The 24764-nt window shown below is 42.7% G+C and overlaps 2 protein-coding genes across 3 annotated transcripts; both read right to left on the bottom strand.

The window, feature by feature from the left end:
• Positions 1–2498: 2498 nt before the first annotated feature.
• Positions 2499–3064, bottom strand: hamp (hepcidin antimicrobial peptide; the record flags this gene model as incomplete). The annotated part of the gene is made up of 3 exons (XM_079163977.1): positions 2948–3064; positions 2770–2847; positions 2499–2606 (listed from the first exon to the last, which is right to left on the bottom strand). Exons 1-3 carry the CDS (start codon positions 3032–3034, stop codon positions 2499–2501), a joined length of 273 nt encoding a protein of 90 aa, XP_079020103.1. The 5' UTR covers positions 3035–3064.
• Positions 3065–11241: 8177 nt separating this feature from the next.
• On the bottom strand, positions 11242–23637 carry usf2l (upstream transcription factor 2, c-fos interacting-like). Of its 2 annotated transcripts, XM_079164336.1 has the most exons (11): positions 23483–23637; positions 22950–22990; positions 22589–22692; positions 20626–20745; positions 19777–19930; positions 18164–18251; positions 16324–16362; positions 13982–14040; positions 13538–13632; positions 13316–13444; positions 11242–12311 (listed from the first exon to the last, which is right to left on the bottom strand). In XM_079164336.1, the coding sequence occupies exons 1-11, from the start codon at positions 23515–23517 to the stop codon at positions 12222–12224; spliced, it is 954 nt and encodes a 317-aa protein (XP_079020462.1). In that variant the 5' UTR covers positions 23518–23637; the 3' UTR covers positions 11242–12221. The 2 variants fall into 2 exon arrangements, with proteins under 2 accessions (XP_079020462.1, XP_079020463.1); XM_079164337.1 differs by lacking the exon at positions 16324–16362.
• Between the last annotated feature and the right edge of the window lie 1127 nt (positions 23638–24764).

The following is a 24764-nucleotide window of genomic DNA, read 5'->3' on the forward strand; positions in this document are numbered from 1 at the left end:
ACTGCTGCGAGGCATGAATAAACAAAGAAGAATCAGAATGGAGTCAATTGCAGACTGGTATAAAATATTTTCTTTAACCGTAAAAACACTTCATGTTTACCTCCTTTCAAGTGTCACTCAGCCTTTTGCATTTCTCTCAATTTTGACTGCCTGCATGATATTTCTAGTGGGAGAAAGAAGTCTGAGTTTCTGCATGTGGTGCTCTTCCCTCTCTTTTTTTATTTCAGCTATGGCGGCTGCCGCTGCCCACACAGGCACACACATCTTCTCTGTCTAACATACGAGGAGTGACATAATGACAACCAAGAGTATCTGTTTGAGACCTCGAATTCCCAACACCAACAGTACTTTATGTAGCCTGACACACCAGCGTGACATCCTAAAAGAGTTTTGCCTGCAGCGGTTGGTTAATGAAAAGCAAAAGCAGGAACGTAACTCACACGATACGACACACGTAGCCCCAAATAATCTTTGCCTTTTTAAAAGGCAAGTTACATGCCAGTCATTCATGTGAGCCACACTCTTACTGTTAAACCTAATGGTTTCTTTTTTTGTTTTTTGTAAAAACACCATAGAAACACGATTGTATTTCTTTTCTCTGGCTCTTATTGATTGATTTATTTGATTTGCAATGGTTCAGCAGTAGATATCACGCTCTCTGAGGTGGAATAGCGAGAGCTAGACCTTTTTGAGTTAACTGATTATTGTCTCACCGGTAGCGGCTGCAATAACTAGCCGAGCAAGCAGAGGGCACACTGTCGATAATGGTAATCTGACGACTCCAGTGCTTTCATGAATTTTCCACTACATGTAATATGTTTGACACAGATACTGAAGGAGCGTCTCTGCTCTCACAGATCAGACAGGATAGATGGAAGTCGCTTTCGAACACTGTCAGTACTGTGTAACTGCGTTGATACCAGAGGCCCCTGTAAATCAAGTTCAGCTGCTTTATATGTAGATAATATATTACGTCATGATGGGGATCTGCAATAAATCACCTGTTAAGATGGTGACCCCACCTGCGTTTTGAGAAGTGTTTTGAGAAGAACGCACGCATTACACAATGCTAAGATTCAGAGAAAGAACGGGAATGTATTTGTTGTTATCCAAACAGGGAAAAAATCATTGCAATGAAAAATGTCTTTAAGAGAGTCCTTGTCATCATCATTATAATATACGTATTTGTAGTGAGTAAAAAAAAAAATCATTAAACGCTTGATATGTATTGTGTCAAGTGTTTCAAGTGAAGCACAGAAAACCTAATTTTTCTTCTGCCCCACACAGTCCTGGTTCTAGTTCTCCCGTCCCCCATCTTCCTCCAGCGGGCCCAGAAGTACAGTATGGCCATGTTCTCCAGCAGCGGAGTGTCTTGTTGGACCAGCGCTCTCTTCCTCCCGCCAGAGCTCCTACTGCAGGTCAAAGTCAGCGGCAAAGCCGAATCTGGGTCTGGGCTTGTCACTGGCAGAGGCCCTGCTAGAGTCTGAGCTGAAGGGGTGTGTAGTGAACCTTGATGAAGAGTGCACATTGTGGCCAGTGCAGACTTAATAACCAAATGACGCCTGGGTGCTGCTTCAGGCCCCCTATACTGTGTTGAGCTCTTAACTTGATCAAATGCCAACTGTGTGTCATTCCTTCCGGTCTGAATGCAAATGCCCTCTTCCTGCCTTTTGTTACCACTTAATAATAATAATAAACTTAGTAAATACGTTATGTCTGATCATGGTCTCCCTTTACCTTTTTGTTTTCTACTGTTTACATGCAGTCTAGACACGGCTTTGGCTTACTGTGTAAAATGCTTCCTTTTCGTTTGCTCTAAGTCAACTCACTCAACTTCTGAACTGCATGATTTTCTTCAACAACCTCCATGGTTTCGCCTGATTTCGCCAAAATCGGATTCGATTGCACTGATGACAAGCATTAGGAATAAGTAGCTAATGTTGTCGCTGATGGTGTCGGTTAATTATGCAGGTCATGTAGAGGTTTCCTAACCCGTTAAAAGTTCCCCCTTGCATCTTTAATATCTTTATCTGACTAATAAACACAAACTGTATTATATTTAACATACGCCCTGATGGTCATGATATCTGATTCAGCAAAGACTTACTGTTGTTAAATATTTCCTTATTAATGACACAAAAAACATCTTAGCAGTTGCTTGAAATGTTCATAATTTATTCAACACCAGCTTTTAACTTGTTGGACTCAATTTCAATGAAGAAACATCCACATCTGGATTATATTTTGGAAACCAAAATGTACACATCATTGACTTTACAAAAAGACTCGCAGGGTAAAAGTATTTAAACATATCAAATAAATACAAAGTATATTACCTCATTTTTTCCCCATGACTCATATACCACCTTTAACATGATATAAAACAGTGTAGCACAGGCAATGCATTTGCGATAGAGGCCAAGAAAAGGTGATTTTTTTTTTTTCTGAGGACAAAAAAAGCATAATAAATTAATGTTGCGTGGCTGTTGCGGGAGTCCTCAGAACTTGCAGCAGAAGCCACAGCCTTTGTAGGCTCTGCAGCAGTTGCAGCACCAGCGACACATGGAGAGGTGGCTCTGGCGCTTCTGCCTGATGTGATCCGGCATCTGTGCGAAAGACAAGAGACATGAGCAGAGCGTTCATCTCCGGCATTTCATCCCCTCCTTGTGTGGCGGGAGCACCGTGGGCACTCCATGGAGAATACACATCCACTTAAATTTTAATTTGCTCAAGGTAATTGGCTTAATTCATTCAGTCAATTGAACATACCATCTTTGAGTCCATTGACATTTCTTGATATGCCGCAACTGGAGTGTCATTGCTCCCTGCCTCCTCCAGCTCTTGCACCTGTTAATGAATTATGCACATTTAGGAGCCACATTTTTGCATCCTGAGAAAACATTTATAGCTAATAAGCGCATGAAGTGAGTTTAAGTCAAATTCTTACCCCGGTGAATGGGACGGCAGAGCTCTCCAGAATGCAAATAAAGGCGAGCACGAGTGTCACTGCAACTGCAATGCTGAATGCCTTCATTTTAGGTTGGGGGGGGGGGGGTTAAAACGATTTAGTTATTAAATCCTTTGAAGATTGGAGTCGATAGGTCTTCTTTCTCATGGGTGTGGGGCCACCGAAGAGCACCACAATATCTTCAATGTGTTCTCTTTAGCTTCAGTGACGGATGTTGATTGTCTGGGCAAGTGGATTTCTTCAGATATTTGGTGACCCTTGTCAGCTCTTTAGAGTCCGTCCGCTGTGTGATGGTTGAGTATGCATTCTGGTATTTATACACACTTGGGCTCAGTGTTGCCACATCCCTCCAGGAGGCCCAGCCCATTCCTGGCAGCAGTTACCTCACTCCACTGGGGAAGTTTTGACCTCCTCCTCCTCTCTCCCCTCCATTGTGCTGCAACACTGGGGGGGAAACTGATCTATTTTTGATTGTGGGCCCCACTGTCCATTCAGCAATATCAAATCAAAAATGAACTTTCGAATTAAATTACTTTCCGCAGACCGAACACGTACTGTAATTCCACACATGAACAAGCTGCTGCTGCTGCTGCTGGAGACCGTCATTTTTTACAATATATGGGAGCAATATGTGCTCTGTAGTGTCGCAGAGCTTCATCTAAAAATGTGAACAAGCTGGAAAGAGCGCTGGAGATTCCCACAGCAAAGGTCAAGACTGCACGGGTCAATGTATTGCACGGCTGACTGAGCCGCCCTTTTTTTTTTTCCGACCCGGGAAATCCTTCACTAAGGAGAGGGAGCCACTTTGGAATATCCATTGCTCAGTCTAAAGGATGTAATTACAACCTCTCAAATGGAATAATTAGCCCCTCATTTTCAACACATTCAGTTTTTGCATAATACACAGGAACCTGCAGTTGAACCAAATTAAATCCCTTTGAGAGCGGTCGGGAATAGTAGCCGGGATTAAAATCCTCCATTTGACAGTCAAGGTGTTTCAATATGCATTTGTTAAAGATGAATATAATGTGATCTGATGAGGTTTATTATGTATGGAAGGCGTTAAGTTGCATTGCTCCATGCATTTTACCCCACAACTTAACAACTCTGCTGTTTATCATGACTACGTGACACAACCTTTCTTTGGTGTTTGTATCCCAACATGCCTACAATAAATAACAAAGGACAGCTGCTTTTGTTCCATTAAAACACAATTAGTAATTTCCCGACACACAGCGTGCTAACAGGTTGATAGATATTTCAAACTGTGTGGATTTAATGACAATGTCATAATAATAATAATAACCCCGATTGTTAACAATGGCGTGGAAAAAACGCAACCCTAAAAATGGTATGAATCATGTTTCCCTCTTATCACTGAAGCAGCGATAAAAACCTTGAGATTAATTAGCCTGTCAGAGAGAGAGAACTCTTCCACAACGGCATCAGGCTGTGAATAGCAGGAAAATCAATAAATGTGGAAATTAAATAACAAAAAAACAGGCTAAATAAAGGTATAAACTGATAAACGGGAGGCTGTGTGAGCTGATAAAATCGGGGGCCATTTGAATTCTCATTATACCTTCAAAGTGTCTCCAAATTGCCTGTGCTGACTCAATTAGTGAAACAACATGTGGCGGGACCCCTGCGTCAGTCTGTCTCGTTCACTGATAACCCCGCTGGCCCGCGTGCTTGCTTTGGGTGACCACAACATCAGTGTCAACAAATACAACCACGAATGGCTCCACATCTGTTGGAATCTACCCATGCTTGTGTAATATGAAGCGAGAGCATCACACACTCTCTGCAGTTCACGCATTTCCCCTTTTTTGTGCCTTTTTTGTGTGTGTGTGACTAAGGGGACAGAAACGGGCTCTGGTCCAGTTACTTGAACTAGCACACCATGTCGAATCAAGATGAACACTTGTCATTTTGTTTGCCATGCATCACTAGGCATGACTCATGAGAGATCTGAATATGACACTGGTTGACGGTACCAGGAACAAACAAATCCTATCCAGGTTGACTGTGAGTGTGAGCAAATGTGAGAAGATGGAAAACAGAGACAAGTTCACTTAAAAAAAACAAAAGTTAAAGGGGAAAAAAATAGATTTTTAGTTCTGGGTTTTCCAAGTGCTGTAGTTTGGCCGGTGTTTTCCTGAGCATGCGTGTCTCCTATCAGTCACTGAGGCTATCGGTAGGAATCTTCTGGCCAAACAAAGTCAGGCACCAGCATGGCGGACAGATTCACCTCAACAGGCGCCACTCTACCTTTCCCTCCCGGTCAAGGGCATTGCTCCCGTCTGTCCCTGTTATATCATCGCTCTCTGTTCCTGCCCCCGTCCATTCCCCCCCCCCCCTCCTTTCTGTCCCTACCTGCTTTGTATGGAGCTGCGATAGACTCCACAAATACAGCTCATCTTCTGGCTGCTTATCACCCACAACTCTCTTCGCCCCCAAAACACAGCCAGGGTGTCAATTTGTGAATAAACATGGGAAGTTTCAATAGTTATGGCCTCCTGACTGTCGCAGCGTTACACAAATGCAGCGTCACTTTTCAGACTCAGGGGGCAGGATGGAGCTCAGGTTGATGGGCTTCTGCATTCTGAGAATGGTGACTGTGGGGAATTCCCCATTTTGTGTGGAACTAGAAGCATGTTGCAACATATTACTGGGATTTCCAACAGTGTCAATCTTAATGGCATTCAAGAATAAGCCGAAATTCCCTTACAAATATTAATAATAATAAGAGGATTAAACCATATTTATGTGGTTATTTTTCATGACAAGAATGTAGCTCAAAGTGCTTTACAATAAGGAGTCAAGAAAAACGCACACAATAAATCGACTACAGAATTATATTGGAAAAAGTCATAAAATGAACATCAAGGGTCAAGGCCCTGTCCATGTTCCTGGTTCAAAGTCTGAGAGGCGACCCTTCAGTCCCCGTCTCTCTCTCCCCTCTCGATACTGTCCGAATCTCTAAAGGAAAAACATTTCCCCAAAACATACTGAACAGAGAAACATCTCATGGCAAAATACTAATAGTTTTCCACAACAAAATGAAACTAAAGATGGAAATAGTGTGAAAAATTGACAACGACCAGAGAAAATCCATTCAAAGATTTTTATATAATCACAAGATTTTTTCAAACAGTTACAGGGAGCTGGTGCTGTTGGTTAAAACCAGAGTGATACTACATGCTCTCTCTTTAAGTTGTAGTTAGCGGTCTAACGGCACAAATGTAACGGTTGACGAGTAAAAAGTGAATGAAAACAGTAACTTACTTGGGCGGCTGCGGCTCAGTTGTCCTCTTAACCACAAGGTCGGCGGTTCGATCCTTCGCAGCGGTTCACTGCTCCTAATGCTTCGGAGAGGTCAAACGCAAAGGTCAAATTTCATTCATGCACTTGTATGTTTGTGACGATTGTAATAAAGCAAGATGGCATAAAGCATGAATTAGCCTTTCGGCAACTTGCCGCCACGCCATGGCAATATTCTCTTTAAAGCTGAGATACGAGTCTTTTGCAATGGGGTAATGCATCGTCATGTAAATGTGAAATCCCATATGGAGGTGTCTGCCTGTAGCTGGGAGACTTTGCTCTTCAATATCATCTAAACTATGACTAAAGTGTATTTTTTGTTTTACTGCCTGAAACGTCGTTAAACCATGGCGATGTTTTGTCGGAATCCTTCTTTGATCATCGGGCGTCAACCATTTTAAGCACTGTACAAGCCTCACAGAGTCATTCAAATGCATCTTCAATCCAAATATTAACCATCTCCGACACTCCTGGTTGTGGTTAGAACATTTTTTTAAACTATAGAACGATCAGAAACAGCGACATCTTCAACATTATCGATGTGTCTTCCCTGCATGTGTGTCTTCTTCATTACATGAAACGTTTTCCAGACTCTAGCCGAACACCAAACCCTCCTGATTGGTGCGTCAGCTTGATCAGAGCCCATGACACAGTACAATCCAAGGCCGTGGATCCTCCAGTCCAGTGTTGACTTCAGCTGCTTTACATAAATAAGGTTTTTACCGACTGAAAAGGTGTTCAGTCGTATAGTGGTATATTTGCACATCCCTTTTTTTGGATCATTGTTTAATGTTAATCTGGTTGTTTATTGTACTGAGCAGGCCTCACTGACATAAATAAGAATGACAGAAAGCGTAACATCTAAGATCTGATTCTGACCTGACTCATCTGATGTTCCTATTTATGGCTCAGGAAGACTTATATAATACTTAATGACGATCACATCACACAACATATCCTCTACAATATCATATAGAGTACTGCAGAGATGACATATTTATGTAGGCCAAGTTGATGATGCTTACACGTTTTGTTCAGCAAGATAATCTTCACAAATGAACACCACTTTTATGATTTTTGAAGCGTGAACGCAATCAGCAGAAGTGCAACGCTAACATTAAGCTATTTACAAAACTACATCGCGGGAGTGTGAGTACACACAACGAGGCTGTGAAGGCAGACTCGTCAGGGTAATGATGTTTTGTAGTCCCATTCAGCCACTTGTTAGCAACTGCCCTTTTCAAGACACGTAAAAGCTTAAATAATTCACTCTTGTGGTATTTGCGGATGTCTTTGCTATATGTCGTAGAACAAAATGTTGAAAACGTCTTCAACTTGTGTGAACCACAGACCTTGTTTTAGCCGTCTTAACCAAAAACCCATTCAAAAGGCCCATTGACTTTGTGACGAGGGAACCAGAAGTGCGAAAAAAAACTGACTAATTTCCAGGTTTTAGGAAGTGCTGCGTTCCTACATCACTCACTGTTCACAAACATGTCTTTCAACATTATGCAAACTGAATTCCACATTTGTCAGTTGGATCAAAATACTGTAGACTCCAACAGCATGGTTGCTAAAAAAAAAAAATCTCAGCTGGTCCTTGTGCCCCATGTCATTACGGCAGCAACATGCCTTTGTGCTGATGCTACTATGAGCGAGAGAGATGCTGTGTAGTTATCAATGTAGGAAGATGAGTCGGTGTGGCACACAAGGCATGCGGAGCATTGTATCTTTGATGAAATAAGACTACTATGTCAGCCATATATCTATATATTTTTCCATCAAAAGACTACCTCCGAGGTGGGGGAATGTGAAACAGGCTGAGGCAGTAGACAATACGTGCTCCAGACTGAGAGCTCCTGTATCGCTCGAAAAGCACAAAGGTAAGACGAGCCTGCAGGACATGAAACTGTGCCAGCAGAATGTGTTGGCCGGCACGGGTTCAATGAAAACCAGTCAACCATGTGCTGTGTGGTAGACGTGCCTTAACACAAATTTAAAAGAAAAAGAAGGTATTTCCCAATTCACATCAAGGATTTTACAGTAGTCGGCTTTGTACCACCCTCCAGAAAAACGTGGGCGACAGACATGTGCTCGATACTGACCAGACTTGGGCCGCTGTTTCAAATACATTGCATATAATTACAGCAATAACAATTAACTCAAAGAGGAGGCACTTTCCTCTTCCAATTAATACATGAATTAATTGTAAGTGAATTATCCTCGCTGAGAGGTAAAGGTGACACTCCCTGGCACGTTACATTTTGTCGGAGAAGAAATGTGTGTCCTCTCCGGAGCTCTTTTTCAAACCGACTTCATTTCAGCTCCGCGTGGTCCTTCTTCAGTGAGCTTTTACAGGATTGGGGTGAAAGAGGCCGACAGACAGACAGACAGAGCAGTATGTCCCAATCAGAGAAGTACGTGTTATCAGAGATCAGCCACTTCAAACAGAGACAGGAACACACAGACGCCTGCCTGGCTAGCTGAGTGTGTTTGAATGGCAGCTGACGAGCCTGGAGACTCTGGAGGGGGGGGGGGGTCAGCAAGACAAAAACCGAGGCAAATGCAACACACACTTCGGCAGCCTAATGAATCCTGATAGATAATGAGTCTTGAGTTATAAATAGTCTCACGGTGTGGGCACGTGCGGCACCCCAGTCTGCACTTAAAAGATTATCCAAATCACGGCTGCTCCCTCTTTAAGAGCGGGCAGAACGATGCTCGAACGCCCCGACCGGCAAAGTCAGAGTCAATCTCACTGATGCGCCTTTTATCCACCATTGATCTCTCTCGCCCCAAGGTGCCCTCTGTGAGTTCTAACTAACTGGTTTCAATTTTACCAGTGTGCTGATCAATCGATTGGGTGAACTGAAGAGCGAGTGCACGCTTTCTCCGAGGAAGCACACTCCTCCAAATGTATCTTTTAAGAGAGGATGTCGATCTGGAACTGCTTAGTGAATCATGCTGATTGGCTGAGCGTCTTTAGAGAATACCTGCATACAGCGTGTAGTGATATTAGAGCTTTGTACGCTGGTGATTTGTGGTTATTTTCAGTCGCTCTGACATCTCAATGCATCATATTTCTGTAGATGAAAACCCCATCTGTTTTTTTCACCCCCCCAGATCCCTCAGAGTAAATGTATGAATCTAAATTTGATGGGAGTACAAGTGTGGCAGGTAATCTCAAGTAGCCCACGTCGATAGAACATTTCTTGGCTCATCTAAAAGGCTCTATTTTCTCAATCAGTTTCTAACTATGAGAGACGGAGTCCGACATGAACGCACAGTTGTTTTTTATGCCGGTTAGAACGGTTTTTGGTTGCTTTGACGGACTTCTGTGTTTGCGTATTGGTCTGTGTTCATCTGAACATGATGATTCCTTGCACTTCTGTAAACCAATCAGGATTTGGCATCGTTTGAATCAAACGCTGACAGTTGGTGGGTTGTTTTCTGCCAGCACTGCTAATCAAATCTGATCACCCACACAGTTCTGCTGAAGCAGTTTAGCTACATTTTTCATTATTAATTAACAATAAACAGGTGTCTTTTCCCCCTATGCTCAAACTTTGACTGTTGCAAATGTAGTCACACTTACTGAAGGTTTTAGAGAAATGCCTAAGATGTTAAACCAAGTTTTCATGGGCTTCAATGTTCTATGTTTTTAGTAAAGATCAAATAAAATGTGCAGCAGAGACGAGAACATTCCAGATGGCATATTTGCTTAGATATATTTATATTTGCAGTTATAATCTATTATCCTGCAAACAGATGGACAAACACCACTGAAAATCAACGTCATTCAAATATTGATGTTTGTAATGTTCAAGACCTGCAGAAGGAAAATGAGCCACAACCAAAGTCCATGAAGGTTATTAGCTAGTGAAAGTTTTATTCTTCACCATTTTACTTAGAAAAGGTGTCTTAAAATCTAACCTGAGAAAAGTGAGGCTGCTACAGAAAGGGTTCTTTTTTTTTCTTCATTCTTTTGCCATTCCTCAAAAAGAAACGCGAGAAAAATAAAATACAAATTAGCCACGAGTGACCTTTTCATTTGTGAACATCCGTCTTTCAAAAGCATTATTCATGTCTTCACATTCACTGCATTGCTCTCAATGAGGTGTTAAACAAAACACATCTACCGCATCACATCAATCATTCAACTCGTTTGATAGATCAGACACTCGCACTATCCATATCAGGGTTTGAATCTAGCAGTAGGAGCAGAACAAGCACTTCCACAGCCCGAGCTGTTAACTTGCAGAGTCTGAGATATTAAAATGTGATCGTCGGCCTGATTTTTGCTCTGCTGGATCCTCAGCCGTTGACACGGGGAGAAGCAACCGTGCTCTAATAAGTAGCTCGATGTCTCTCTCCTCCGCTTACATCGCCCAAAGCGGAACAAAAACACATCATGTATATTCATTCGCAAAAAAAAAATCATCAACAGTGTTAATCTTGGGTTTTTGTCATTTTGTACAACCAGTTTTACTTATTGTTCGCCTGAGTGGGTGGAGAAATATGTGAGCTCATTTCCAGGTTTCACCACTTTCAAAGTATTCCTTCATTTCACGGAGAGACCCGCGTTGTGCTCAACTAAGAAGCGCAACGCAGTATTTTCTGTGTACTCCTTTTCTATAGTGAGCGGAGTGCTGCTCTCCAGGGTGCCCCCTCCCCTCCCCTCCCCCCCACACCACACCACACCCTGGTGCGTTGAGCCGCATTTGAAGTGTTGCAATTCCAAAATAGAGCAAACAGCTTGAAATGAAACATGTGAGGATTATTCTTACGCGTATCGAGACACCGGTAAAATCACACACGAACAGAAGATGAAAAGGAAAAACCCACAGTATCCAGAGATAGTTTGACAACAGTTGGAATTTGCACCGCACCGCACCGCACCACACCCCCCCCCCCCCCCCCCCCTCCTCCTCCTCCTCCTCCTCTCCAGCACGTTTGGGTTTGTCAATCGTCTACATGTTCCACACTTGTACATTTCCATTTGTAATTAAAATCGCATTTCAGCGGTCGGATCTTTTAAAAATGATTTTTCTGGTTAAGCAAATGCCCAACAATTCAAGTATACCACTTTCTTCAGTTTTTTTCCCCCAAGCTTGCACACACTTCATGGTAATTACTATGACAAAGGGCCAGCATGAACTTAATGAGTTATTGATTGTTTACTCCCAGAGATAATCTGCTCTAACATTGTGTAAGATCAGTATTAAAACACAACAAGTCTTATTTAAATAGATGAGGCCGGCACGGCTCCTTGTTTGTCTTTGGGTCGAGGTGAGCTGCGTGTGTGCCACATTATTTCTGTCTGTAGTATCACAATGTTTTTCATCCTTTGATGTTTTCCCACTTAAAAATTCAATCTGCAACTCTGGGGTGCACGAGCTTCTGTGTAACTGGTCTCCATCAAGGCTTCTGCCAGCAAGCGGACTAATAAATTAAAGCAGCTAAAAAAAACAAACATTAAAACAGAACTGAAAAACACAAACAGAATAAAAAGCATGAACTAAATCAAAATCCCTAATACACCGACCGCGGGGAACAAAACTGAAACGACAAACATCGTAGTCCATGAGTGAGGCTGCATAAATACAAAACCAGGGAGGAGCAGAGGTTCTCTTTCATAGCTGGTGAAGCACTGATGGCGGTGAGTGGGCATCTTTTCTACTGAGTCGTAACAGGTGGTTATCTCAATAGGATGGGAACAGTCAAGTACAGCCGCAATTGGCCGTGAAGGGTTTCTCAACCTGGAAACTCAGGGAAGGATGCATTCAAAGAGAGGGATTCTTCTCAAGTCCTTTTATTTATTTTTATTTCCCTCCATCATCTTCTTCTTCTTCTTTCCCAGCGTGTCGGTTGTATGTCTGAGTGGTGGCGCCCCTCCCTGTTCTCTTTTTTTGTGTGTGTCTCTGCTTCACTACTGCGGCGGCGTCTCTCCAACCATCTCGATGCCGTGCTGCTGGAGTTGCGCTCGCAGCAAAGCGTTCTCATTCTTCAGCTCCTCAATCTTAAGAACAAAAAGAAGAAGAAGAAGAAGAAAAAAAAAAAAAAATCTCATTATCACGTCTTCATCTCCGTGACAGTTAAATATAGCTCCAAGTTTACAGACCAAACTTTTTTTCTGTTTGAAGACAGAGAGTGCTGGCTGTGTGTAATGCGTACACACACACACACACACACACTCACACTCACACACACACACACACACACACACACACACACACACACACACACACACACACACACACACACACACACACACAGGGGCTATTCAATCCCTGGGATTATGGAGTAGTGTGTGTGCAGGCCTTTTCAAAAGACACCCCTGTCCACAACCAACTGGATTATCAAATCGTGAGGTATGTCATCTCTGCTACATTTCCCTTGGGTGAATCCCGGATTCTCTGCGTCCCCCCCACTGGGGCACCTAGGAGAGCGCTTTGAGCGTCAGAATAAGAGTCTATTGCAAAGAGCCTCGCAGGCCCGGGACTCGACGGGGAGACGTGGCAGCCTCGGAGCTGCAAGATTTCACAATACTTTTGAGTGCATTAGCATGCAGTTAGTTCTCACACAACCCCTGTGTATATTATTCCCACAGTCTCTCAAAGCGCTGATTTCAGGTAACATTATATAAGTGCAAACTCTTTTGATCCCTTTTTGTCAGGCTGTGATGATCAGCTACACAGGCTGAAGTCTCAGGGGGGTTTGTCTTGGAAAAAAGTGAAGATGTATACGGGGAGCTAGGTGGATTTCATGCCTCTGAGGCTCCACTGAGAGGATGTTGCAATGCACTCCGAAGCAAACTCATCTGTTCAATGCAGGGCCAATCTTCACAGACACACATGCAGCCCGCTGTGGCCGCCTTTATTATTTGTGACTCTATTTATCCGCAACACCCGACCACCTCAAAGGAAGATTTTCACATTATCATTCATAGACCTTCTTTACCCATTATTGAATTCCTGGAAACTTCACGTGGTGCCAATATTTGTATTTGACGGATACTCCTACCTGCTGCCTGCACAACTCATTGTCCACTTGTATCCTATCCACTTCCTTCACGCTCTCCTGCAGTCGCTGGTTGCTTTGCCTCAAGTCGCGAATGTAGTCGCAGGCCTTCGACAGGATGCCCCCTTTGCTCTATGGAGGACAGAGACCAAGGGTGACCACATTAAAACAGAAACGTCAAGAGAAAGGTGGGCAGTGGTGCAGAAGTGAAGGGAGACTGCCTACTGCGCCGGTCTTGGTGCTGTCAATATTGCAGTCTGGGATGATCTTGGAAAGCGTGACAATCCAGTTGTTGATCTTGTCTCTTCTCCGCCTTTCAACTGATGGAAATGTTAAATGGAAAAACAGATTAAAATATATAAAAACTCTCCATTTATTTGTGTTGGATTGATAGGTCAGAGGTAGTTTGTGTTGAAAGAACCATGTTCTAATTTCTTACATTTGGTCATTTCAGCTGACACCCTCTAGGTATGAGATACTGCCTGACTTTGACAGCTTAACAGCACCCTCTAGTGGCCAGTCCACAAACATACGTTATCTATTCCTAATAGAATATTTAGACAGGGCTTGGTGATTTTCTTTCAACAAAAAGAACGCTCCATTTAGGCGCCGCACTGCATTGTGTTACACTGATGAAATCAAAAGCCACAATCACAGCTAATTACCCACCTTCATTGTGCTGCGCTCTCCTCCTTTCATCTCTCGGTGTTCGCGGTCCGTCCATTTTCCTGCAGACAGAGAGGGAATAAAACACTTTTCACACGCTACGGTATCTCCCATCTCTGGCTGCCCTACAATCAGGCACAAGTCCAATCCAATCCCCCAAATTCACCTAATCCTGTGCCTATTGAAAACTATTCTTCACTGTTATCTTTAAATTCAAGCCTATTGTAATCACAGCCCCTGCCACTACCAGTGTGCCATTTAAAAAAAGAAGTCGTGCAGTAGAAATACTGAGAGATGCACAGCCTCATATGAGGCCACATATGCAGCCCCGATGTCCTGAAGCTGGGCTGCTTTGACTGGAATACTGAGACCCATCCAACCATTCTATTCTTAATGCTGCCCTCTTCCCAGGTGTGGCCTGAAGGGAGCTCTCTGCTTTATTATGCTGTAAAATGACACTGAAACCCCCCCCCACCCACCCAACCCCATCCCCCACAGATGCTGTCTATTGGAGTCTGGGCTTATGGCTAATGACACAAATGTCTCTTGTCCGTGTCCTCCCTCAGGTATTCTGTTAATTAAGTCCCTGAGATGTGACGGGGAGACTTATCCATCCACCCACCACAGCGTGAACAGGCCAATAACACACTTGCATGTAATCATATGTCAATTAATACTTCACTCAATCTATTTATAATGAATCAACAAGCATGCAAAAGAACAGAAAATGATGTCTCTGTTGGGAAAGCTATTGTTAACTATTGTTTATTGGCTGCATTTCTGCTTACTCAAAGTTTTAATGTCCCGTACGGGCACACTTGTTCCTCGTCTGTCCCTCTACGACTCTTCTTTATTCTACAGCAGTGAGTTTGTGACCCATCAACACAACTCGACTGCTGATATCTCTGTTTGAGATAGTCAGCCAAGCCAAACTGCAGTCTCTCTTGTATCTCAACGCATCTTAATGGGATTTCAGCCGTATAATGGATTCAGCCCAACAGTACTCTTAGGCAGAGTGTTAAAAAAAAAAAAAAAAAAATGTGGCTGACTGTATATGAATAACTAAATGTAGGGGCCCAGAGGAATGTCTTTTCCCCCACTCTTTCACAAGTTATAGAGGCACACCTCATCTGAGTGCTCCTGAGAATTATTGTTGCCGGAGAAATCCAGAAAAATGAGCAGTGCACTATCCCGCTGCCGGAGTGCTTTATCCACATCATTTTAAAAAAAGGATGCAGACGAGGACTACATTTGTGTCGTCTTAAATTGATCCTCGGAAGGGAAATGAAATGGTTACTCCTTCTGCCCTCCCATTTCCCCTCGGCTGCAGTGTTAAATGTACATTGAGATACAAGTGACTGCAGCTTGGGCTTGATATTCTCTCCATGTGTGTGTGATTTAAAGGTGAGCCTTAGTGACCAAACAATTATATAGAAGAGATATGATGAAACTGACAAAACACATCACGTGTCCCCGTGCTGCTGTAACTGTTACTACCACTGTAACTTACTGATAGAGTGCTGAAGGAATGCGTCTAAAAAACCCAGAAATGAGCATTTTTATTCTTCTGGTTCCTTTTGTCTCAAAGTCGATTGGGTTTTGGTTAGATGGCTGAAGAGATTTTAACATTTTGTTCTTCCATATATAATATGTCTGTAGATACCCCCTCTTGTGTATTTTGGAGGCGGTGGTAACAAGAGGCTAAATGAGACTACAATACGTCATCACGCCGACGAGTCCTCCTTCACCGCCTCGTTGTGTGTACTCGAGCTCATGCGACCACGTTGTAGATCGATTATAGTCTACTGTTAGCTCGTCACTCATAATGTTTGCATTCACACTCAAAAATCCTAAAAGTGCTGTGGATTTGTGAGGATTATCTTGTTGAATAAAACGTGTAAACATCATAAACTTGTGTTTGCCACAGAGTGTATTTTGGCATTTTGCCGAGGGAACCAGTGTGAAGCTCACTTCCGGGTTTGGCTTCCAAAAACACGTCATCCCTGCAGCACTCTATTCAAAACTAGGCTGAATAAGTACAAAACTACAACAACTACAACAGGGGACACTTTGAAAATGATATTAAAATAAAACAAGCCATTTGTTTCCGAATGGAGAACAATGACCTGATTTTAAGCCCTAATGGAGAAACAAGTTCGCCACGAGCACAAAATCAGCACTAAAGAAACATCTGAGTCTCACACATGAAGAGCCGGGAGAATCACTGGGGACTTATAGGAGGGCAGAGGTTTGTGTGCTTCTCCTCTCTTCTAATTTGATTGGTTCATTTGCAGTAAAAAGAAAAAGAAAGTGAAGTGTAAGAGAAATGTGGAAACTGTCCTCACCAGTTTAAACCTTCATGCTGCAGCAGCTCGTTTTCATCTCTGCGAACGGCAGATAGGGTGGGAAATGTTCATTTTACTCACATGTCAACGTTCATTAGTTTACACCTAAATATAACTCTGAGGCGTGTGTCACAAGTCATAAATTATTCATGAGTGAGGAAATAAATAGAAACAAACATATTGCAGATAGGCATTGCGAGAGATGAAAAAACACTTTCACTTTGTATTTCAACACATGGCGATGCCGACGCGCACCGCGGCGAAGCTCGTTCGTTACTCTCGACTGGAGAGCGGTCGGTTGTGCGCTGTGAATATCAAGCGACATCAAAAGGCGACAGGGAGCGGCTGCCAAATTGAAGGCGGATCTTCAACTCCCCGTAATGCGGCCCACAACAAAAGGAGCCGGAATCTTTGGAGAAATCTTAAGTTCCTTGAAAATCACAGAAGCAGTCGACATCCTCGCTGTCGAAGCATACACTGTTCTACCCCCAAAGGGACAAATAATAAGAGAAAGGCAGAGACGGTTAAAAGTGTCTGTCTCCTGTTAGAAGAAATTATCAGAAAGAGGAGCAAAACCGGAGCGTATCTGCTTAATTGAACAACCAGAGTGAATATGTTAGATCACTGGTCGGTGATCTAGCTCAATAACTAATGCAGCTCCACGTGTTAAAGGTTAAGTTGAAGGAGGTGGAGGAATATTCACTTAGGTCAGTGCTAACTCAATTTGACTGAGGGTCATGTGTTCATTTTGGGTGACCGTATGAGCTTTGGCTTTTACCAAATCAGGGGGGGAAAAAAAACATAGTTCCAGGACCTTAAAGAAAGGTGCATTCCTCAGCACTGTGACTCTTGTGAAGCGAACCCTGAATCTGAAATAAAGCTTGTTGGAATTAGTATCCGTGGTCGACCAGAACAGGGCTGGTATCATGCAAATGAAACGACCGCTCACTTTGTCTTTGCTCACGAGAGCCTGCTGATTATCTTAATAACAGCAATCACCAGCATGTGGCTAACAGTTGGAGAGAGTCAGAGTCTTTTGATGCATGATTATAATGATGCATGTTGTGAATTTTAGAGATAAACATCAGAAGGATATTGGAAAAGGGAGAAAAGCCGGGATGGGTAAGTAAATAAACTACAGTAGCATTTCATGTCTCATGAACTGAGCCTTCACGGTAGTTTAAATAGGCGTGGAAGTTGATTTATAGTATGTACATGTACCATACAATAATTGACTAAACTGATTGACAGCTCGGCGGTCCATATAAACAGGATTTAGTGCTCATTCTCTCCGCTAAAGACCAAATCCTTCCACTTCCTCAGCCTTCTCTCCCGCATTAGCATTTAGATTCCTGGGAATTTAGCGCGTGCGTGTTCACTCAATATACGTTGCTGTTGATTTAAGGGTTGTATATCTGAGGCTTTGCCAGATGGGCTTTCCTGCACTGGAAGAAGTCTCCGTCATGCTTGCGGGGATTTGTGCTGAAGCATCACAAACTGAAATGCGTGCCGTTCTTGCAGTAAATGGTTAAAACCAGAACAAAAATGTCACATCGGAAATCATATTCAACGTAATGGCTGTGAGTGGCTCTGAACGCGAGACATTAAAAAGCAATTTGTCCCATTTTTTTTTAAAACTCCCAACCAATGTTCCCCTTCGAGCAATTCACAACTCGTCAGCTACAACCACCAAATGGCCTATTTCGAGTGGCAGTTCTATTGAAGGTAACAACAGTGTTTTACAAGAACTGACCAGCGGTTAGTTTGTTTTCAGACATAGCTGCGTCTCACACTGCATTATCAATGCTGTCTCCTTCTCCCAGACAGAGGCGATACTCACGCAGGGTAAGGCTGTGTGCGAGGAGCGATGCTTCGTTGTGTGCCCGTCTGAATGACATCAGGGGGGGTCATCATCACATAAAACTGACCTGTGGAAGGCAGGGCAGTCATCAGTTAGCAAATGCGGAGAGAAACAAAAGGGCAACGCGGCACAAAAGGCCGACTGTTGCTGCTCTACTGAATTATCTCACGACAAATAAAGAGTGTGAGGGTCGAATTTAACGATGCAATTCGCCCCCGGAGCGGCTTGATAAGCTCAGACGTTACTGGAAAAACGTTATCTGTGCTTCTTTGCGTTTTGGAGTAATTCATTATCACGCTGCAGCATCTCCTCTGCTCTCTGTGTCGGGTCTGAGCTCCTCACACTACGCTGCTTAAAGTGCAGTAAAACCGTGTAGAGTAAAAAAAAGCCAAAACTTTATCAACACACCTGTTTAACAAGCATAAACATATAGAAAAGTGATATTTCAATCTGTACCAGGACACTTCGATGCTCCGTAAAAAGGTCAAGCACTTCCCACCTCTGAACCCAGTCTTGCCCGGATGTGGTTCACTGCCAGAGCTCCATGCACTACAAGGAGATGGCACTATCCAACCCACTACAGTGCTCGCAGAAAAGAAAGACAGCTGCCCACTTCCTCCTACAAGGCCCTGGCTCCAGCCACTACCCACGGCAAGGGAAGCTTGTGGTCTTCTTCCCTTTCTGTGGCATCATCAGGCTGAGCTGGTTTTGTGGTTTTGTGCTGCAGGCACTAATGAGTGCATCATAAAAGTTATAATTGAGGTGTGCCAACTGCTAAATGGCCTTAAGTAAGTACAACGTATGATGAACCAAGCGATTAATCAAGAAAATAATCTGCAAATTAATCGATAATGAAAATAATCGTAAGTTACAGCCCTTGACTTGTATACGTTTATTATGACCACAAGCTTATCTCTCTTTTATAAAGGAATAACTCAAATACAACATAAAATCAGACTGGATTACAACTGGGTCTCTAGGAGCAGGTACAGGTCTTGTTTGGGTCTCGGTTTTTATGCTTGTCCAGAGGACGAGTCTGGGCCAACAGTGCGGCAGCACGCACAGACACCAGCAGAAACACAGGGTTATTAATTACACGGCCCTCTCATAAACACTGCGTAGGCGACGGTGTGCCAGAACAAGCAGATGCTGGTTGTGTATAACATGCTGCTCTCCAGGTCGACTAAGCCCTGACCACCCTCATTGACAGTCCACCAGCCTCTGCTGGATCACCACCATGAAACCGCAAGGACGCTTAAAACAGCCAGACGACATACGGCAGTAAAGAGGAAGAGAAGCAGAGTGGGTGGACATGTGACACGGGGAACACAGTAAATATGATTAGCGCAACTAACTTCATCTGGGCCTCTAATATCGTATTGTTACAGTATTCAGCAAAAGGAAACATAATTTATAATCTAAAGTACTTTGTAGGGTCCTACTTTTTGTGGGAATATTGGTTCATCTACAACTACTTGTTCTCTCATTTTGGAACTCAGTGCACTGCTCTTTGCTTTGGGGCTAATTCAGCCGTGATTTTCATTGACACTGTGGTGAGCTTCAACCCAAATTAAGTGCGAGAACCGACTCACCCCCCGCCTGTGTGAGTGTGGGGTCCGCGGCGGCCTGCACAGCCACCGTCCCGTCGCTCACCGCGGTTGCGGGGAAGTAAGCGAAGCGCGTCTCCCCTCCCACCGTCTCTCCCACTGGGCTTCCTCCATTACTGAAAGGGTTTTGGATCACAGCCTGTGACGGATAAGAGGGAGACACTTCAGCAAGTCGCAATGGAGCGGTCACAGTGGGTAAAACGCACACCTCAGTCTCTGTCAGACTCAATACTGGCATCCCCTTCTAGACCCCCCCCTCCCTGAGCAAGACACTGTGCAGTTTGACAGATGGGGAGAAAAACAAATTAAAAAAAGACAGAGCAGGGATCTTGTTAGCGGAGATAACAGCAAGGTCAGTGAAGCCATCGTTGTATTGCAAATTAAAACAAATTTGATCTGCTCTTGCAAGGATACTTGTATTTTTTTTAACCGAAAACATGTTCTGAACATTGCCATGGTGCCTTGCAACATCATTTGGAATCTCCATGAGTAGCTCTGTGTCGGGCACACGTCATGCTCACGACACATGCTTCACTATTTATACTGCTTTGTACAATGGTATGTCTCATTCATGTGTTTTTAATGGTGTTTGGACAACACTGACTTTTATGGCGTGTTTAGAGACGATACTTGCTGGCAGGGTAAATTCACTGTTGGTTTTAATATTTAATCAGGAAGACTGTTGAAATGATAAAAGTTTGATTTTGTCAGCCTTATCCTTAAAGGCTGTCGCATTACTTGAAGACTAAAAGCCTGCAGTGAGTCTTTAAAAGCGGTCCGTATCCCCGGTGGGTTCTCTTTGATCAGTAACAAGAGGGGGGGAGACTTTGGTACCTGAGCCACAGCCTGAGGAGCCCCAGCGAAGGCGGCTGTAGAGACGACACTCACTGCTCCTCCCCCATCATCCCGCCCTTCAAGTTGCTGGTCGGTCACCTGAACAACACGGTACGTCACCTGCAAGGTGGAGAGAGGAACAATAGAAAATGCGAGGAGAACAAACCAGAGGAACAGGTTGTTTATTCATGTGGTTTACTACAGTCCCTATGACAGGCGTACTGTGTCCAAAATCAAAATCTAACCTGACTTGTAGATTTGTTTAGCATGTCTATTGCTTCAGTTCTGTATTTAAAACTATAGTCTTTATTCCAGTAGTGCATTGATCTCTCTTCGGGCACAATCTGAAGCACGGGCATATTGTATGTCTCTCGAATGTGCTTATGCTTCAGAATGTGGCTGATTCAATCTTGACAGAAATTAGCTTGTTTGTTCCAAGAATCCGTATTTGTAACCCTCCATCATGTGACTCTCCTCCTGACTGACATGTGACAGCGTTGCCATGCCAATCCCACACCAGGCTGCAATCACATGATCGCTCACGCCAGCCTTATTTACGCCAAATGAGCCACATGGATGCCTGACTTAATTCCCTCCAGTCATCATCATCTTGTTCACAATAATCATCATGTGTACAATAATCATCCCTATAAGGATAAACCTTTTACTTTTTCCAATCAATTTTTTTTGCGCCACTGTCCCATTGTCAATCGCTGTCCACCCCTGGAGTGAATACCCCATTAGTGGACGGCAAGGAAACACTCTCGGTCACCAGCCAATCACGAGACTAGAAAAAGAAAACTCACTCATACCGTCGGGCAATTTACAGCCTGCTATCCTCCTGACTTGTGTTTGGAATAGAGGCCGGAGCCACAACATCCGGAAGAAAACACATGACAACATAACACCGTTTGTGAGAGGAACCCATGTTTATCTCCCTGTGAGGTGACGGCGCTCACATCGAAACGCTCAGCATGACAGACCATGAATTACAAAGCGTGCATGCAGTACATGTGGAGTGAAGTTGTGTTTACAGACAATCATATTATTCACCTCTGTCACGTTGCTCTATTCATGCGACCAAATCCACTCAACCCCATTCATCAATACGTAATGTGAAGCGCTGTCAGTTGCTAAGTATGTCTGCTTGTTTATTCCACCTCGCATCTAAAGTGATTCTGAAGTCTGTTTTCTGTTGTGAGTGCTGAACCCTAAACTCTCGACTTGAGGTACCTTACTTGAATATTGATCTGGGCGATGAATTGATTTTATACATTTATTTTTTATGAATCATTTATTTTTCACTTCAACTTGGAATATGTCCTGCCCCCAAAACTGCATTTTGGAGGCAAATATTGTACTTTTTACTCCACTACATATATTTGACAGTTTTAGTTAGTAGTCACTTTGCAGATTTAGGTTATTAATACAACAAATAAATATGTACAATTTAAGCTACCCAGGAGTATAAAAAGTGGTAAACATTAGCTCCATCTTTACCTGCTGCAACATCAGTGATGCTTATACATTAATGCATCACTAATTATGGAACAGGAGTACAATATATTTCATTTTATTGTTTATTTTAGCAGGGACAGCGCACAGTTAAAACTAATTGCACCAGAGTTAGCTAAAAGCTGATTTACATCTGTTGTCCCTGGACTGGTAGACACAGAAACAAAACCCCACATGACAATAAAAACAACAATACAGCATATACAATTCTGCATAATGAGTATATTTTGATGCTTGTACTTTTGTAAATTTACTTGAGTAAAGTTTTGCATGCAGTGCTTTTACAGAGTATTGTTTCACTGTGGCATCGCTACTTTTACTTTTACTACTTTTAGGTAAAAAGCTCTGAATAGTTCTTCCTAAACTGCACAGGGGCACTTTATGTCTTTCTGACATTGGCAGTAAGAAACAACAATCAGTCCCATATCTCCATCCATTAGTCACTCACCTGACCACCCTCAGTTCGGAACTGGTATTGTATGTTGTGGTCACCAAATCCTGCAGCCTGCTGAACACTGGCTATGGTGACAGCTGTCTGCTCTTCCCCCGTGTCTGAGGAGGAAAAGAGGGCAGAAAAAGTCAGATGTGAGAACAGAAGAGATGGAAAACTAATAAAGAAGGCTAACAAGCCCTGAGTTGCAGAACATAATACGTACAGCTGCATGATCAACAGCATAGGCAATACATGCTATACTTTGTGACACACGCCTTATGTATCAGATATCTTCTTTGAGCTATTGTACAAAATATATATACACATCACTGCTTTTTAGATGTTGTAACTGACAGCTTGGTGAATATATTCTTACCTTCAGATGTCTGGACAACCTCTTCTTCTTGCTTTTCTTGGCTGCAAACCAAGATAACAATTAAGTTTAACGCAACCAGTAACGTATCCGTGAGCATTCTAGATAAAAATAAATATAATTACTGATCCTCAACGTTGCCTTAGCTGATCACAAATGTGTGAAAGACGCCCGTCAACCAAAAGCACAGTCGCAATTGTAAAACACAACACAGCAAAGTTGCTGTACCCGGCTTATAACATACTTGTTTGTGTTAAAATACCTAGCTTACGCTAACTTAGCTATTGTGTTATTAGCGAATCATGATCATGTTTTCCACAACTGTACATGGGTGTTATGGGATACAACTAGTCAGCTATCCAGCTAGGAACGTCTTCCATTCTCTTTCTAATTCAACTGCTGTCTTTAGATTGAATTCGTTTTGACAACAGTTCTTTAGGTTAGGCCTTAGCTAGCGTCCTAAACTAGCTATCCGAAATAGCATGTTGTAGCTAGCTTGTCCCAGTTAGCCATTTTTTTATCCGACTCTCGGTTACCTTGCGCTGTCCAGACTCTGTTCAAGCATATCCATCAGGGTTAGAGTAAAAAGTGATATTCGGTGTCACAGACGGAGATGGAAGTGCTGATCACGGGAACAAACACTCGGGTCATGTGAGAGAGAGACAGCCCAGGACACGTGAGGTATGGCTCGGTGTCGGAGTCAAAATGGAGGCCGCTGCCGCCGCTGCTGCTGCTGCTGCCGTTGGATGACCCGAACTGACTCCAACCGTCGAGCTGGAAGATTTTCCCTCCCACACGGTTAACACGTTCAAAACAACGGTTTATAACCTATAATAATACACCGAAACGTTACCAGGGGGATTATTATCTGTTGGTAAACATGAGAGAAAGTGAGACAGACTAAAAGAGTCGAATACAAATGAAAAAAGTATAACTTAATCAGCAATTAGTGTCCTGAGAGTAATGTTAACACAAATGTCACAAAAGTATCTTCAAGGGATACAAGGTGGCAATATATGGAAGCCCATTTGTGCCAGCAAACAAAATAAAAATGATAGAAAATATGAGATGGAAAATCGAAATTATGAGATACTTAAACACAACAGTCATAGAAGCAGCTCTTTGGCAGGTTACCCTATTTGACATAGAAATGGATTGTGAGTACATTGAAGATGCACCAAGAGTGTTTTTTTTATTGCTGTGGAAATGGGCTTTCATACATACTACTCTGACCACGAATTCAAAATTCATATGAAACGTTTATTGGCTATGACACATACACATTATTATTGATCCCCAGAGAATGAAGGCTGTCCTTGCAAATCTCTTACATTCAGCTCATTTTAATATTTGTTTTAGTTACTTTGACTCTCATTTCAGTTTAATTTTACCAGTCTTTATGGACACAATTTGGTAATTTCTGCCAAAATCATGAGAAAAATAATAAGGAACCTTATCAAATAATGAATTATTATCTCAAAATAATGAGTAAATATTTTTGAAAAAATCAAATAAAAAAAATACTGACTTATTTATCTCGAAATAATTGCTTATTAGCTCAAAATATTGAGAATGTTTCTCATTATTTTTAGATAATAAGATCTTTTTTTTTCATTACAATGGCAGAAACTTTCGCACTACATTTTTCTATCACTTTGAATTTTACATTTACTTCTAAAATTATGAAGTTTATTATTTATCCAGGGAAAGCCAACTCTTCCAGCAAGACTTAAATGTAAAGAGTGCTTTAGCAGTGGTTTCCTAAGGGATTTTGACTTAGGCTACTTTACTCAAGGTTAACAACAAACCCACACCAGT

The sequence above is a fragment of the Pholis gunnellus genome, assembly GCF_910591455.1.
Source record: "Pholis gunnellus genome assembly, chromosome: 8".
Classification (NCBI taxonomy): domain Eukaryota; kingdom Metazoa; phylum Chordata; class Actinopteri; order Perciformes; family Pholidae; genus Pholis; species Pholis gunnellus.